At 32.3% G+C, this 17,432-nt stretch overlaps 1 protein-coding gene across 1 annotated transcript; it reads left to right on the plus strand.

The window, feature by feature from the left end:
• Window positions 1-8,183: 8,183 nt before the first annotated feature.
• LOC132751200 (uncharacterized) lies at window positions 8,184-16,798 on the plus strand. Its single transcript, XM_060741339.1, has 10 exons — window positions 8,184-8,385; window positions 8,942-9,085; window positions 9,639-9,915; window positions 10,368-10,594; window positions 11,768-11,948; window positions 12,648-12,812; window positions 13,570-13,664; window positions 14,343-14,574; window positions 15,333-15,425; window positions 16,104-16,798. The coding sequence occupies exons 1-10, from the start codon at window positions 8,278-8,280 to the stop codon at window positions 16,667-16,669; spliced, it is 2,088 nt and encodes a 695-aa protein (XP_060597322.1). The 5' UTR covers window positions 8,184-8,277; the 3' UTR covers window positions 16,670-16,798.
• Window positions 16,799-17,432: the final 634 nt, after the last annotated feature.

Genomic DNA, 17,432 nt, shown 5'->3' on the forward strand with positions numbered 1-17,432 from the left:
TAGGACTACAGTTTAAAGCAGATTTAGAATCCGTTGCAAATGCAAAGCAACATGCCTACCGTTCTCTTTCTACAATTTAGTTTTTCATTGTTAATCTTTCACAGAGAGATTGTGAAAAAAACTGATTGTTCCTTAAAGCAACAACACTTACTTGTATCGCAATAGTGCACGTCAAATCACGTAGATTTAGTCCTGTCGGAAAATAATATTTTGGTTTCGTTTTGAAGATGTTTAAAGTATTGCTCATTTTATCCTATGTAGTAAAATGTGTTTTATTCTATTTCACAATGGCGAAATTGATAAGAAATATATGTGCTCTCAGTGAGAGAAAGAGTTAAAATTAAAAAAAAAACACTTTTGTATGCTATGGAAAGGGTTACACTTTAACGCGAGTGTTGTAAAGCTAAAGGTATTTTTTCAGTTTATTTTTGTAAAGAGTAACTGACAAACACTGACACTCGTGAATGTGACGAATAGGTTCTTCTGTCCTCAAAAGAGAGACTTTTAAAAGGTATATATTTTTTCTGGAATTGTTGTATAATAAATTTCTATAGAGTTTGATAAACGAAATCACAATTTGAACTTGGAACTTTGCCGTGTAAATCTGATAGTATTGTTACTTAGTTGCATTACTTGTGATTCTCTATTTATAAAAAAAGACCCAAAATAGCCATGAATAAGAACGAGAATGGACGCCATGTGGAGTAAACAAAGTAGAAAATAGTAAACAGATAAATGATTTTACAAACTAACAGCCATCGATCACAGTCAAATTTCTTGAAACAAAACATTCAAAAAGACGGAAATAACAATGATTATCAATAATTATATAAATATTTACATTAACATCTGTAATAGCAACATCGGCAAGATCTATGACTGGGGTCCATATGCCACTGATGCGTCCATTGAATAATTGATAGCTAACATAAGCTTAGTAAAATTACGATTACATTTGAAGAGTATATTCAATTTTTATCCTTCAACTGTCAAATGACTTACTTCTTTATTTACATATCAGATAATTCACTTATTTAGTATATGCGTTATTTTTATCATGTTTTAGATTTTAATGTGTGGTCCTTTTTAGCTCGACTTTTTTTTTTTTGAAAAAAAAAGTAGAGGTATTGTTATAGTCAGGTCGGCGTTGCCGTTGCCGTTGCCGTTGCCGTTGCCGTCCGAAAACTTGTACCTGGATCATAACTTTTTTATTTCTTGGTGTATTGTCTTCATACATGGCCACAACAACCCTTGGGACAAGACCTTTCAGTAGACCACACTAACCTTGACCTTCATCCATAAATGACCTTGACCTTCAAGGTTAAAAGTCCAATTTTTGCTTGTCCATGCTGTTATTGGCTGTTACTTTGTTATTTTTGAATGGATTGTCTTCAAACTTGAACATAATAATCTTCAAGGATATCCCTTAAAAATAACCAGTCAGACCTTGACATTCACTCATCAATGACCTTGACTTTGAAGGTCAAATTATTGAAATTTTCATTTTTTTGGCTATTATTGGCTGTAACTTTGTTATTTTTGAATAGATTGTCTTCAAACTTGAACATAATAATCTTCAAAGATAACTGTTAAAAATATACCGAAAGACCTTGACCTTCACTCATTAATGACATTGCCTTTGAAGGTCAAATTATTGAAATTTTCATTGTTTTGGCAGTAACTGACTGTAACTTTGCTATTTTTGAAGGGATAAACTTCATATCATAACAGAACATTCTTAAGGACCAGACCTTGTTGTTTATCAAACCCAAATTTGCTTGGGCTCTTTAATGACCTTGACCTTGAAGGTTGTATTACTGAATTTTCTCAGATTGTGCATTTATCGGTGTGTGTGTATGTATAGTATATGTATTATATATAAATATATATATAAATGTGTGTGTGTATATATATACATATATGCAGGTATATCTATATATATATATATATATATATATATATATATATATATATATATATATATATATATATATATATATATATGCATGTATATATATATACATATATAGATATATATATATATATATATCAAATATATATATATATCATATATATACATGTATATAATTGCGTCATGTTTTTCTATTTTTAGAAATTGCGTCATTTTTTCTATTTTTAGAAATTGCGTCATTGTTGCTATTTTTAGAATTTGCGTCATTTTTTTTCTATTTTTAGAAATTGCGTCATTGTTGCTATTTTTAGAAATTGCGTCATTTTTTTCTATTTTTAGAAATTTCGTCATTTTTGTTCTATTTTTAGAAATTGTGTCATTGTTTCTATTTTTAGAAATTGCGTCATTGTTTCTTTTTTTAGAAATTGCGTCATGTTTTTCTATTTTTAGAAATTGCGTCATTTTTTTCTATTTTTAGAAATTGCGTCATGTTTTTCTATTTTTAGAAATTGCGTCATTTTTTTCTATTTTTAGAAATTGCTTCATTTTTTTTCTATTTTTAGAAATTGCGTCATGTTTTTCTATTTTTAGAAATTGCGTCATTTTTTCTATTTTTAGAAATTGCGTCATTTTTTTCTATTTTTAGAAATTGCGTCATTGTTGCTATTTTTAGAATTTGCGTCATTTTTTCCTATTTTTAGAAATTGCGTCATTTTTTCTATTTTTAGAAATTGTGTCATTGTTGCTATTTTTAGAAATTGCGTCATTTTTGTTCTATTTTTAGAAATTGCGTCATTTTTTTCTATTTTTAGAAATTGCGTCATTGTTGCTATTTTTAGAAATTGCGTCATTTTTTTCTATTTTTAGAAATTGCGTCATTTTTTTCTATTTTTAGAAATTGCGTCATTGTTGCTATTTTTAGAATTTGCGTCATTTTTTCCTATTTTTAGAAATTGCATATTTTTTTCTATTTTTAGAAATTGTGTCATTGTTGCTATTTTTAGAAATTGCGTCATTTTTGTTCTATTTTTAGAAATTGCGTCATTTTTTTCTATTTTTAGAAATTGCGTCATTGTTGCTATTTTTAGTAATTGCGTCATTTTTTTCTATTTTTAGAAATTGCGTCATTTTTTTCTATTTTTAGAAATTGCATCATTGTTGCTATTTTTAGTAATTGCGTCATTTTTTTCTATTTTTAGAAATTGCGTCATTGTTTCTATTTTTAGAAATTGCGTCATTTCTTTTTCTATTTTCAGAAATTGCGTCATTGTTTCTATTTTTAGAAATTGCGTCATTTTTTTCTATTTTTAGAAATTGCGTCATTTTTTCTATTTTTAGAAATTGCGTCATTGTTGCTATTTTTAGAAATTGCGTCATTGTTGCTATTTTTAGAAATTGCGTACTGTTGCTATTTTTAGAAATATGCTTAATGTTTCTATTCATATATATACAAAATATATAAACAAAACTAATGTGACAAGACAGACCATTTAAATTTATAAAAAGGAAACATCAATATATGTTCAAACCTTTCTATGTTTGCGTTTAGAAAAAGTAAAAAGTCGAGCGTTGCCCCCGCCCGGCGGTGGCTCTTGTTAAAATCTTAAAATGCTACAAAAATCCTGTTGAGGACATCTGCAGGTCATGCCGCGTGCAATAATCCATGCATTTACAGCCAATGACCACATCGATAAGAAATAGTACCAAATAGCCCTATCGTTTTTATTCAGTTGAAAGAGACATTATTGTTAAAAAGTTCTACTCGATTTAAATGTGTTCAAACCATAAATATTCCGTTCCCTTCCTCTCTTTACAATGTATATTGGTGAGCTCTCTGATAAAGCTGAGTTGACTGATATAATTAACTAAATTTGTCAGATATGCAGTTTATCAACAGAAATAAATGCAATTATAAAATAGATAGTGTTTAATAGTGTGTTTAATAGTGTTTTTAAGTGAACGAAGTTATATCCAGTTCACGAAAAACGGTTACTGTGGGTATGAAAACAGGATGTAAAAATATTTTTTTATCAACGAGTGCCACTGTGTTAAAAAGCTGAATCTATCATACTATTTTAAAACAATGCTACAGGTTCTTTTTATATATATATGGTTATACGTATAAATAACTCTTTACAAAAGAATAACCTTTGACTTTAAAATTGCCGCGTTGAGGCGTAACCCTTTTCACAGCATACAAATCGAAGTGATCCTGAATGTGCACGTTCATTGGACAGGCTAGCTAAGTCAATCCGAGCCTGCAACATTTTCAATTTTGCCGTTTTGGGCGATATTTAGGGTTTCTGTTTTCAATTCCACGTTTAGTATTGCTACATGACACAAATAGATTTTTCATAATCATTACCGTGAAAGAACAATGATTAAAGAGCAAATCAATTTCTTTACAAATGCAGACAACAATTTTACGACTTTTAAAATCACTTATAGCGCAGCGAGTAAAAATCATTTAAATATTCATTTGTGTTTATGTAAATCGTATAGTAAATAAAATGTTTTTCATGGTTAACATAATTATAGAAAGAGAACGGTAGGCATGTTGCTTTGCATTTGCAACGGATTCTAAAATCTGCTTTAAACTGTAGTCCTTTTTTTCGACTTGGAACTGGTGCCAGAATTGACAATTGAAGAAAAATGTAAGATTTATGTCATTCATAATAAAAATATGAACATATTTAGGTAGAGTTTTGCCTTCCGTACTCCCGGTTGATGTAAACCTGACTTTTTAATCATGACGTAGACCAGATAACGCCAGAAAACGAAATAGCTTGCAACTGAAGCCCGCTCTAATACAAGCAACTTCCAAGGTTATGCAAAGTGTTTGATAAAACGGCTTATAAACTGACGAAGATCCAATATTCTGTGGAAAGCTTATATTTTTCCCCGTAGACTGGTGCATATCCCAAAGAAATTGGTACAAAAATAAAATATTTACGGCTTTTTTCTTTTCCGAATCGAGCAACATTTGTCTTGGAAATGATGCCGAAAATGACGTCAATGTCACGTGGTATTGCCACACTGTTATTTATATTTCATTTAGACATAACTTGCATACCGGGCCTCAGTTTTTACAAACTTCCCACGCATGCGATTTTTTTATAAATATATATTTCAGAGAAGTTGTTTCTCTTTATTTATAAAATTATCAAGGCGTTTGTTTTATGTCCTTTACAGACATAATTTAAACAGCCATTCTTTAATAGATCGAAGAAGAACCATACGACATTTTCATTTATGTATTAATAATTTTCCGAATTTCCTTTATGCTTTTCAACCCTAAAAACTAAAAAAAGAATATAAAAATTTAAAAAAAAGTAAATAAGTGAATATCAATAATAATAAGATCGTGAATGCGTTCTTATGCAATCTTATGATGATTGACGTGAACATTTGAGGTAGCTCTATTTTGAAAGTGACCTTATTAAAGGTCCATATTCCATATATTGAGCCAGGTGTTAATATGACGTTATTATACATGTACATTTTATATATACATACACGCAAGTCACTATATATATTAAAATATAATGAGCCGCGTCACGACAAAACCAACATAATGGGTTTGCGACCAGCATGGATCCAGACCAGTCTGCGCATCCGCGCAGTCTGATCAGGATCCATGCTGTTCGCTATCAGTTTCTCTACTTGTTATAGGGTTTGTAAGCGAACAGCATGGATCCTGATCAGACTGCGCGGATGCGCAGGGTGGTCTGGATCCATGCTAGTCGCAAACCCACTATGTTGGTTTTGTCGTGACACGGCCCATATCATGAAGAACCTTTATTTCATCTAATCTGGGCAGAAATGGTGGACATTATGTATACAGAACAGAAACATAGGTCCGTCTTAACACTCATGTTTCTTAGTTTAGTTTCACAAAAGAACCATACACAATATATACATAATCTTTATTTAAGTCTCACCAATACGTAACAACATATACAACATTTCAATTATATTGAAAGGGAGACAACTCCTTAGTTGAAAGTACTTCCAATATGCTCTGAAGAGTTACCTTTCTTTTCCATGCCTTTTTACAGTTGAATTAAGTAAGTCTCGTTCGGAAAGAATATCAAATGTCCATATCGATTTTGCAAAGAACATCCTAGTTATATTTAGGTTGAATTAAATATCATAAAAGGTCTTGAACTAATTAGCAGCAGTTTCTAAGCGTTTAACTCACACATATTTATTTCTTTAACCAAATCTCACCAAACTCTCAATATCCGAGAGTGGCAAAGTACTGAAATACCTATAAAATCAAGCTCACTCATTTATTATTTTATTTTTTGTTCGTATTGTACATTTGTCCGCACAAAATGAAGCTTTATATTATCACTGAAAACCTTTTCTGATGACAGAAAAGAACGTTAATGCGAAATATGCATCGAAATTTAGAGGACTTTTATTAACACGCAGTTACAGGACAAAACAAGATTTACTACGACTAAAAAATTATATGGATGTAATAAATATGTTATCGGCATTCAATGTTGAGTCTATAGACGTATGCTTTTTCGTTATATTTTCAGGTAATGTGAAATGGCATTGATTTGATGGACTTGAAATAACGTTTAATATGTGTCATTAAATAGTGTTTCTTCATGCACATTTCGCGTTTATAGCTTTTCAATGAGAAAATATAACAAATGAACGTTTAAAGATGCTACAATTACATAAACTTTAAGACAGATTGAAAGCTTTGTGATAGAATTGGTTTCAACTTTGATTGAGCTTAGATCAAACAAGTTGTGCAAATATGACCATGGTTAACAACACTGCACCTTACACTGCTGGAACCGAAAATAAATTTGAACCGTGTCACGACAAAACCAACATAATGGGTTCGCGACCATGATGTTCGCTTAAAGACTCTATTACAAGTAAAAAAAACTAATAGCGGACAGCATGGATCCTGATCAGACTGCGCGGAATCTTGTGATGCGTGTATGTGGTCGCACGGTCACTTTCCTATCATCATGTCCTCGATGCATGTATGTGGTCGCATGGTCGAAAATCTTTTTAAAGTGAAAACATTAAAAGTGTTTAAGTACGGAACCGCCTGTTGCAAAATCTTAAGGTTCTTAGTAATAAGTAGTTTTAAAAGCCTAATACGGACATTTTGTAGGATATAAATAAAAATTAATTAGGAGTTCAAAACTCTTACGTAGGACTGTATAACTCCTACGTAGGGGCTTAAAACATCTAATTAGGCATTTTTATTATCTCCTACGTACGAGTTATAAACTCATATAAAGGAGTTTAACAGTCCATCGTAGGAAAATAAAAGCCCTACGTAAGAGTTTTAAACCCCTTATAAAGTTTTTGCACCTCCTATGTAGGAGTTTTCAACTGTTTATTTGGTTTTTTATTTCCTACGTAACAGTTTAAAAGTCCTTCGTATGAGTTTAAAACTCCTAATTAGGGTTGTTTTTTTTTTATTTTTGATAGAACATTAAAAATTTGGAACGGGGCGTTTCCGTATAACAATAGCCTAATTAGGAGTTAAATCACATACTTATGCTTTTTTATATATATATATTCTTCGTAGGAGAACAAAAGAGTAAGTAGGAATTATATTAACTCCTACGTTTTCAAAGACCTACGTAGGAGTTTTAAATAACTAATTAGGCATTGTATCTCCTTCGTTAGAGTTTTAAACTCCTACTTAATCTTTTGTATCTCCTACAAAAGAGTTGATTTTTAAAGTCCTAAGAGGGAGTTTTAGACTCCTTATTAGGCTTTTGTGTCTCTTACTACGTAATAGCTATAATAAACTATGTTGGCTGATTTGTGCCATTCGTGTTTTCCCCCCGCTACCCCGCCTAGCGAAATGTCGAAAATTAACAATTTAAAATGCCGGGGGCGCGGAGCGAAAACACGCTAATTAGCGCCCCAACTAATTCATGAAATATTTACTTTCAGACCACTCGATAAAAATAAATCCTGTACTTTTAGAAAAAAACTATTAGTTTCATGTAAGTTATATCACTCCATGTGAAACTATATACAATTATAAAGTGAAAATTTCCGTTTCACTACTAGTACACTGGTTATATTGATAACATGACATAGTAAATTAAAATGGCATATCATCTTTATATTGAATTCTTGAAATTCAACTGAAATCTAAAATCTACTGATACAACTACCGGACATGAACAGATATAAACATTATCTCACTTTTGACATACATACTTTTATATCGACTTGACATTTTCCCAAGATACATGCATAACTTAAAGATAAGTATATCAAAGGTCAACTAAAGACATTGGCAATCTCAGAGAGAAAAAGTCTGTATAGGACATATATATGAGTAGATATATATAGGTGTTTCATTGGACATGAAAGGACCAAAGGAAATAATCAGAGGATTTGTTTTGATAATACTTTATCAAAGAGTTGCAGCGTTTAGTGAGGATGTGTTTAAAGATGGTGCAAAAGGACTTGAGGTGAGACTAATTATCACTAGACTTAATTTTTTTTGTTAAGAAATCAAGTACTTACCTTCCGAACTATAGTGTTGTCTTTGCTGAAAAACAAATATGTTGTTGTTGTTGTTTTTAAATCAATAATCGAGGTGCTAAAAAAAAAAAAAAAAAAAATACAACAACAACAATAACCTTAAAACAGAACAGCACTCCATATTTCTTGCAATTAGTCGTTCCAAATTTGTTTGTTTTTATATCTAATCTTATAGCACAATACTAGAATATCTTAAATAACTTGGTTCTGGGAAATAAACTTTTTATTTTCGTATCAATTTCCGTACATTTTGGCATGTTTTTTAAAACAAGTAGGGCGTGTAACAGCTGTTTGTAAACATATCCATATAATTTTCATTCTGCAAAAAAGTAACATTACAGTAGGTTTTTACACGTCCTATCCCTATCCAACGCAACTCCCCCCAAAGAACCTACAACAACATCAAAAAATTATAAAATTATAATATTAAAAGAATTCTTCATTTATTATCTCGCAGTTATTCATTTATGTTTGCATAAATAGGTAGTTCAACAAACAGTCGATTTGATTGGACAAACGTGTCTTCTTGACAATGATTTCTTTCTAATACGGATGGCAAACATTGAAACGACATATGGAACAGACGGACAAACATACAGACAGGGGTATAACGGAGGAATATGGAATGTAAGATAAAACTCTGTAAAACTTTATTCTTTACAGGAAAAAAAATCTGTAGAGCATTATCCTTTGGGAAACAAATATTTTGGCCGTTGTTGCGAGGTGGTGTTCTACGAAGGTTTTACTTTTTGCAAAGAAAATAGTTACTTTCTGCAGGTCTTTGTGAAAAATGATACTGTTGTTGTAGATAGATAGGCTTTTGATATACAGAGGGTCGTTCTACTGAGGCTGTGTTTAAGTTTTTCTTGAATAATATGTATTATTGTATGTATTACAATAATAACCATTTACATTTTTCACACAATTTCACTTCATGAACCATATGAGCCGCGTCATTACAAAACAAACGTAATGCGTTTGCGACCAGCATGGATCCAGACCAGCCTGAGCTACCACGCAGTCTGATCAGGATCCATGCTGTTCGCTTGCATATCTGATAAACCAATAACTATAAATTTATAGAGCTAGCCACAAGAACTTGTTGACCTTTTCGATTACAATTTGGAGTCTGCGCGTTCTTTTACTAAAGAAACAGAACAAATCATTTGTTTTATTTCAGATTGGACAAGATTTATTTGATAAGACAAAGAATGATCCGAAATTATACGAAAGTTACCGAGCAATTAAGAACAATCTCAACATTGATTGGACAAATGTCACGTGGCACGACCTCCGGAAACCGATATATTCTGGCCTTGCAGCGTCTCTATTGTTGCTGTCCAAAAATGTACGTAGTATTCCAGATAGCATTGAGGTGCAGGCGTCAATATGGGGTATCCTTCGTGACGGCAACCAGGCGTTTGATTTCTTTTCAAAGTCGCAAAGTATTCGTGCAGGTAAAACTATGTATATGATTTCTTCAACATTAATGTGATAGACCATTTTATGTATATTTTGATATAGACCTTTTTATATACATTTTCAAGCATTTTCTCGATTTATCAATGCGTGCATCCATAGGTTTCAGTTCTTTCTTTTCTTACTTCCAAGAATTTAGGATAGAAAAAAAAAACAATAAAAAAACACGCGAATTTTTATTGTTATTTACCAACGTTTCCGCTTATTTCGAAGAACAATTACATGTGATTATGCGTATAATACTGTAGCCTCTATTTTATATAAGATAAATAGACTCTGAAGTATTATACATGTCTATTTATATTATCGTTATGTTTATAAAGTCTAAATACATCGCTACTGTCAATTTACAAGAAAATCAGTTTTCCCAAAGAAAAGTTTCATTTAATGCGATAATTAATATTTTACAATTTGAGGTAAATCATTTCAGACTGCGACCCAGAGAAGATAATTGATGTTGCTATTGTCCTTGACTTTCATAACCTCTCAACCCCGGATCTTGTGCACGTGATTTCTTACCTTCAGGCATTGATAACTAAACTTCCGGTACAAAATGATAACACGAGGGTTGCTATAGTAACCAAGAAAGGGCAACCAATAGCCGGGTGGTATTTGAACAGTTCAAGACCAGGATTCACTCTTTTTAATGCATTAAAGGTATGTATTTATAGTAACAAAATGAATTATGATATTACGATAGGACTTAAGCGTTTCACATTTATGCCCTAGATAACTGAAAAAGAAATGGCGAGTTGTGAAGACCTAGCACTAACATCGATTTGGGCTGCTTTGAACTGTACAAGTGAATAATATGAAAAAGGCAAAGCCTCAAAGCGAGTTCGATTCCCTTTTACCGTGAAATAGTATAAAATAAGCGTTCACTTTTCATTTTACATTTTCCGTTTTAATAAAAACTGTCATTCGGTATTTTATACACAGCTTCCGTTCATTCTGGTTCCCTGTCCCATATTATGGTTCCCATAGAAGTGCGCGAGTGACCAGTCTACGCGTCCGTTTTCAGTCAGAATTCCTCGCTTTTTATCGTTATCTTGTAATTCGAAAAGTTGCGATGTGTCAATTCAGAACTTCGGACGAAAGCTTTAAAACCATCACTTTTAGCAGGTACTCGTGTTACCGTAAAGCTCGCTTTTAGAGGATTTAAATATCAAAATAAAAAACTACAACATTTGAGCTGCGTGTGTAGAACCGAATCAGCCTACAGGGATAAGCGGGCTTTCCTGGGTCTATACTGGTGGCAATGTCTAAGCACTTCCGGTTTCAGCAGGCCAAAAGTACTATGCGTTGAATATGTGAGCGTATTCATTAAGTTACTTTAAAAGACACAATATGCCTCAGAAATGGTTTTATTTTTATTGATGAAATGCTTTTTATTTTTGGTGTACTTTTATAGTTTAAAAAAAAAGAAAGATATTGAATGACCAGTTATCTGACCCATGTTTTGCTTCTGTTATTTTCTGGCAATTAGTGCAATTACAGTGATTTAGTATATTGTATTGTAGTCAAATACCACTTTGTTTACATTTTGCTACTATTATGCCATACAATTCTACTTACTCTGCTACTTTCTTGAATTAATAAGCATCTCACATGCTCTAAGACCATTATTTATAAATGTAATAAAATTCATGTTTGCCCTTTCTAAAAAAGTAAGTATTTACTTGCAATTGTTTCTGAGGCATAATGTTCCTTTAAACAAAACAAGAACATTGTTCCCTATTGCAATTTATTTCATTATGTTGTTTAACAGACCACATAGCCATAAGATTAATAATTTATTATCGTGTTCAATTTTTTTAAATTTTTTTTTAGATTTTAAGGTACACAGCTGGACCTACCACTGCGGCGGATTCAATAAAGTATGCACGTGAAAATATGTTCACAACGGCACACGGCGCTCGAGGTGGCTCAGCACGTGTCGCCGTTCTATTGACAGATGGAATTTCTAAGTTAGAATCAGCTAAACAAGAAGCCAAAAAATTAGAGGGTGAAGGTGGGTTTGAACTATCATACTATAAGTTTGAATATATGAAGTTAACACACTAAGTATGAGAGATGATCCTGAAAGACCCGGAATTAAGCCACAAGATTAATAATTAATTATTACACGTCCATATAAAACCTCTTTATTCCGTTATTAATAATTCTTAACAATGCATAATGATGAGAATTTAAATCGCAAACGAATAAGCAAAAACTGTTCACAAAATTATGAATTAATATATAGAGGAAATTTTTTCTCTCTCAGCATTTCAGTAACGAAGTTGGATAATACATGTATATAGAGAATATTCAAGTTTTTTTTTAAAGATATAAATACAGGCTTTAATTTCATCGAGCGATAGACACAAGTGAAATATGATAATTTTCATACCACAAGATGAAAATAAATCCTGTTTTTATAGAAAAAAAACTGGAATTTTCTGTTTATTATATACATTTTTTGGACATTACAATTTGAAAGATTTCTGCTTAAATTTTGTGTATTGGCTGAATTTTGAAGAAAGTAGTCTGGCAAGACACATTCAAGTAAAAATTCGGAAAATAAGTTTCACCGCAGTGAAAAATACTTTTCTTTTACACTGAAAATACGGGAAATGAAAATACGCGTTTTATTTCATCAATGTTTCTCAATATTTCATTTAAAAGTATATAATAAAACACATTATTTACTAATGCTTCATTTTTACAGGTATTTCACTTATCGTGGTAGCAGTTAATGAAAATATAACAAATACTTTCAACAACAGATTCAGTTACATAGCGTCGGTACCATCCTGTCGTAACACCATTCAAGTTGATAAAATACATAAATTAAACGACAGTATTGACAGATTAGTGCGAGATGTATGTAGTGGTAAGAGGCTCGCCTAATATGTTTTTATTCAACTCGTTCAATAAATTTAATATTAAACTACACTCATTTAATATCCTCTATGTAAAGGATAGTTCTAAAATAAATTGTACAGGACAGTTCTTTAATTTTCTAGTTAAATTGCTAAGATATTTAATTTCTGTATTTTTATCTAATTATAACTCATGTACTTTAATCGCAATACAGTACATGTATTTGTTATATCATAAAATCGCATTTTCGTTTTATCTCATTACAGTGTCTCTAATTTTATCTAATTAAAGTACATATATTCTTATCTCATTACAGCGCATTTTCGTTTTATCTCATTACAGTACCTGTATTTTTATTTCATTACAGTACCTGTATTTTTATCTCATTACAATACCTGTACTTTTATCTCATTACAGTACCTGTACTTTTATCTCATTACAGTACTGTACTTTTATCTCATTACAGTACCTGTACTTTTATCTCAAAACGGTAACTGTATTTTCATGTCATTACAGTACATGTATTTTTATCTCATTACAGTGCCTGTACCTTTATCTCATTTCAGCTCCTTTACTTTTATCTCATTACAGTACATGTATTTTTTATCTCATTACATACCTGTACTTTTATCTCATTTCAGCTCCTTTACTTTTATCTCATAGCAGTACCTGTACTTTTATCTAATTACAGTGTATGTACTTTTATCTCATTACAGTACATGTATTTTATCTCATTACAGCGTATTTTCGTTTTTATCTCATTACAGTGCCTGTGCTACTTAAAGCTGGTAACTATACGTATCCGTGTAATAGATCTATAGTAGCAAAATTACCAGACACGACTAATTCTGTTAGTGTAATGGTGGGTATAAATTATTATCTTTGACCACTCGCTCTTGTCCCTTTTTACATACATGTATGTCAATTACCTATTGCATATAGGTAGCGATAATTGAATTGATTACCTTTTTTATTACAATTGTACATTTTCAAATAATTTTACGTCCAGGCATACATGCATCAACTACGTTTGATTGTTCTGTTCGAAAAATAAGGGAAGCGGCGGCCTTGTGGTTAAGATATCTACCTCTAAACACAGGGATCATTGGTCCCAGCCATATTCGGGTCACGACCATGATTCTTCATATGACACCAGTATTGGTTGGTCAAACGTGATAAATACAAGTTGCAAGGAATTGTTTTGCATGAGCTTTAATCAAATGCATGTATGTTTAAACTGAAAATATATCAAAGCATGTTAATTACATAAAGTCACAAGTGATTATCTTATTGAACTTTTTAAAGATACGTTTTACAACCAAACGTTTAATATCTAAAGAGCACTTCCTAGTTATTTCCATCCCCTAAACAAGACTACAGGGGACAAGAGATAACCTTATTGCAATTTTCTAAAGGCGTGGTTTACAACCGAAGTTTCAATATCTTAAGAGCACTTCTTAATAATTTCCATCACCTAGCCTGGACTATAGGGGGTTATTTAATGTTACATGACTAACAGCGTACGATATAATTGTGTCAGGTTTCCTCACAAGGTGGTAAGGTTACTCTTTACGGGGCAAAGGAATATATGAACCCGAGCCAGTCAGCGCACGATGTCAAACTAAATTCTGGTACACCAGATACAAGCACGGGCGTGCTATATGTCCGAGGAACTGACCCTATCTTCATCAACGTCTCTCAACAATCAGCGAACAATACATGCACTGGTTCTTTTACTGTCCATGTGAAACAAGGGAAGGATTTGTTCGAGGGTATTTATTACACACCTTACTATTTATTACTCATTATTAACATCCAGTCGTTGATTCTCAAATGAATTTATTCAATTGAACACTGCACGATCCAGTACATTATGTGTTAACGACTTCTTCTATGTACCGACAAGGTTTACCGTCGAGCGACTGTACACAACTTTTCCCTCACCGCCTTGGGTTCGAACCCCGCCATGGCCTTTGGATTCTTTCATGTGAGGAAGCTATCTGTCTAGATTACAGAAGATCGGTGTTTGTACTCAGATATGGAATAAAGCAAAAAGAATCACATGAGTATCTAAATAATATCTATAAATTTGAAATTGAAAGCTTTTGGCGCTTTCCTTGAAATACTTTGGGTATAGAATAAATAGATTATTAAACAAAATGGGATGTATTTGGACTCATATAAATCCCTTAGCATGGAAGGCAACACGTTCAATATGACTTTTCCAGCTCTGTTTAAAACTTATAAAATAGTATATCCTATACGTACGTCTTTTATGCCACGTCCCAATTTGGGGGTGGGGCATATAGATTTGGCCTTGTGTATCTCTCACGTAGTCCTGCTATGTCGCTGTCCGTCCGAAGACTGACAAAACAGAAGAATGTTGGGGTACTCGGGTTCTATAGGGACACATTTCTTAATCTTTCAAAATCAGCCTACAGTCACGTTTCAGAGCTTTTTAAAAATAAATTTATTTTGAAATACATGTATTATTTATTTATCGCAAATTAATTTTTTTTCTTATTTAAAGGTAGGATTGGTGTTTGCATTGTTGCAGATACTGTAAGCCCATGTAATGACTTAGAGATGGGTTTTACATCACATGATGTTATCCTGTTACCTGGTAGGTAAATTACTTAAATGTTGGTCCTTATTTTCCTTATTTCCATTGTTTAATACATCAGCAATACCTTGGTATGGTTAATGCTATATTTGTTTAACACATCAGCAATATCTTTGCATAGTTAATGGTATATTTGTTCAACACATCAGCAATACCTTTGCATTGTGTAAAACTATTTTAATGTTTCTATATTAAATGCGTATGGATAATATCTCGCATGAAAAAACTGATCCTGTTTTTATCAAAAGCAACAAGATTTATATAGCCCCGAATGACCAAGTTGGTTTTCGTTTTACCAATCACCATGCTGTGACAACAATAAGACCTCTGTTTGAGCATTGCTTTATTTTTTTAAATTCAAACTCAGTGAAAAAAAATCTTTTCGCCTTTATTTTTAAAATAACTTAAAAAAACCTAAAACAACAACAAAAACAACAACAATAACAACAAACAAATAACCCCCCCCCCCCAAAAAAAAACAAAAAAAAACAAACGTCACCACCAACACCACCAACAACAACACCAAAAACAACAACAAAAAAACCCAAACAAACAACAAAAACCAAAACCAACTGTACACGCTACATTGTAGTATGTTTATATCCTAGTGACTTCATGTTTGATGCATACATTTACAATGATTTTATTTAATAATAATTTGTTATATTTTTGAATAAGGTGAAAATCTATTGGACCTATGCGACCCAGCAAATAGTTCCTTAGAATTCTACCCTCATCCGGTCGACGCCCATAAATTCATCATGTGCGACCAGCATGACACTATTTTCGTAGGCCTGTGTCCAATAGAAAATTTGCCATGCCGTCAGATGGGTTCCGGCTGCACTTATAGCAATCCATGCGCAAATAAAGGACTATTTAACAGCGACATGTATCATAATGATCCATGCGGGAACCAGTCCGTATACGTGACGTGCACTCATTTCGGAATTGCTTTGCGATCTACATGTTCCCTTGGACGGATTTGGAACGATGATACGTCAGCGTGTGTGTTCAAGGATGTACGCAACAACACAGCTATTGGAATGACAGGGATCGCTGGTATAAGTAACCCGTGCATTCACGAACATTCAGACCACGTGTACTTTCCCTACCCCGGTGACATAGGGAAATATATATTCTGTGATTCACATGGTAATGCTTATGCAAGAACGTGCACTACCGGGCACTGGAACCAGCAAACAAAAACGTGCACTGAAGTAAAGCTACCGAACATAATAGGCTGACAGTCACTTACAATTTGCTGATATTGCCTTGTTTAATTTGATTTGTATGAGATATGCCAAACAAAGGCTTATTTAAGACACAATATGCCTTAGAATCGAAATAAAATTTCCTTTTATAGAAAGGGCAGACATGGATTTTATAATGTTTAAAAAAATGATTATATTAAAGCATGTTAGGCGTTTGTTAATTGAAGAAAGTGGCGCTAAATGTAAAATTATTTGTCATAGAAGTTGCAAAATATAAACAAAGTTGTATTTTGACTTCTGTACAGAATACTAAAACAGTGTAACTGTACTTTATTGCCAAAAGGGAACATATAGGTAAAGATGGTTAAGGTAACTGGCCGATGAATAACTTTGAAATACTGCGGAAATTCACATATGGTGCTAAATTGTGAGACCCTTTTTACTAGTATGTGAAATGATACCAATTTTCTTCGAGTTATGTCCTTTTTGGAAGGAAAAGAAGAAATAAAAACCCTGTTTACTCAATGCATCACATCAAAATGCAAGTGTGATTAAGATTGAATTATTTTAACCTTTCTATAATGACTGCAGATGAAGTTAAAAAATATTAATACATGTAATAAATAAATTTTCAGTATGCTTGATTTTGAAAAATGTGCTCACGAAAGTGACCTTAAAGATTTAAAACTTACTTTTGGTGCAAGGTAACTAAAACAAGTTAAAATGCTAGCCCCTAATTCTTTTTCATCAATTTGTCCCGATCACTAATCTCTTTAGTCAAGTTTAAGAAAATTCT

The sequence above is a fragment of the Ruditapes philippinarum genome, unplaced genomic scaffold (genome assembly GCF_026571515.1).
Source record: "Ruditapes philippinarum isolate M1 unplaced genomic scaffold, ASM2657151v2 ctg5376_1_1_1_1, whole genome shotgun sequence".
NCBI lineage: Eukaryota > Metazoa > Mollusca > Bivalvia > Venerida > Veneridae > Ruditapes > Ruditapes philippinarum.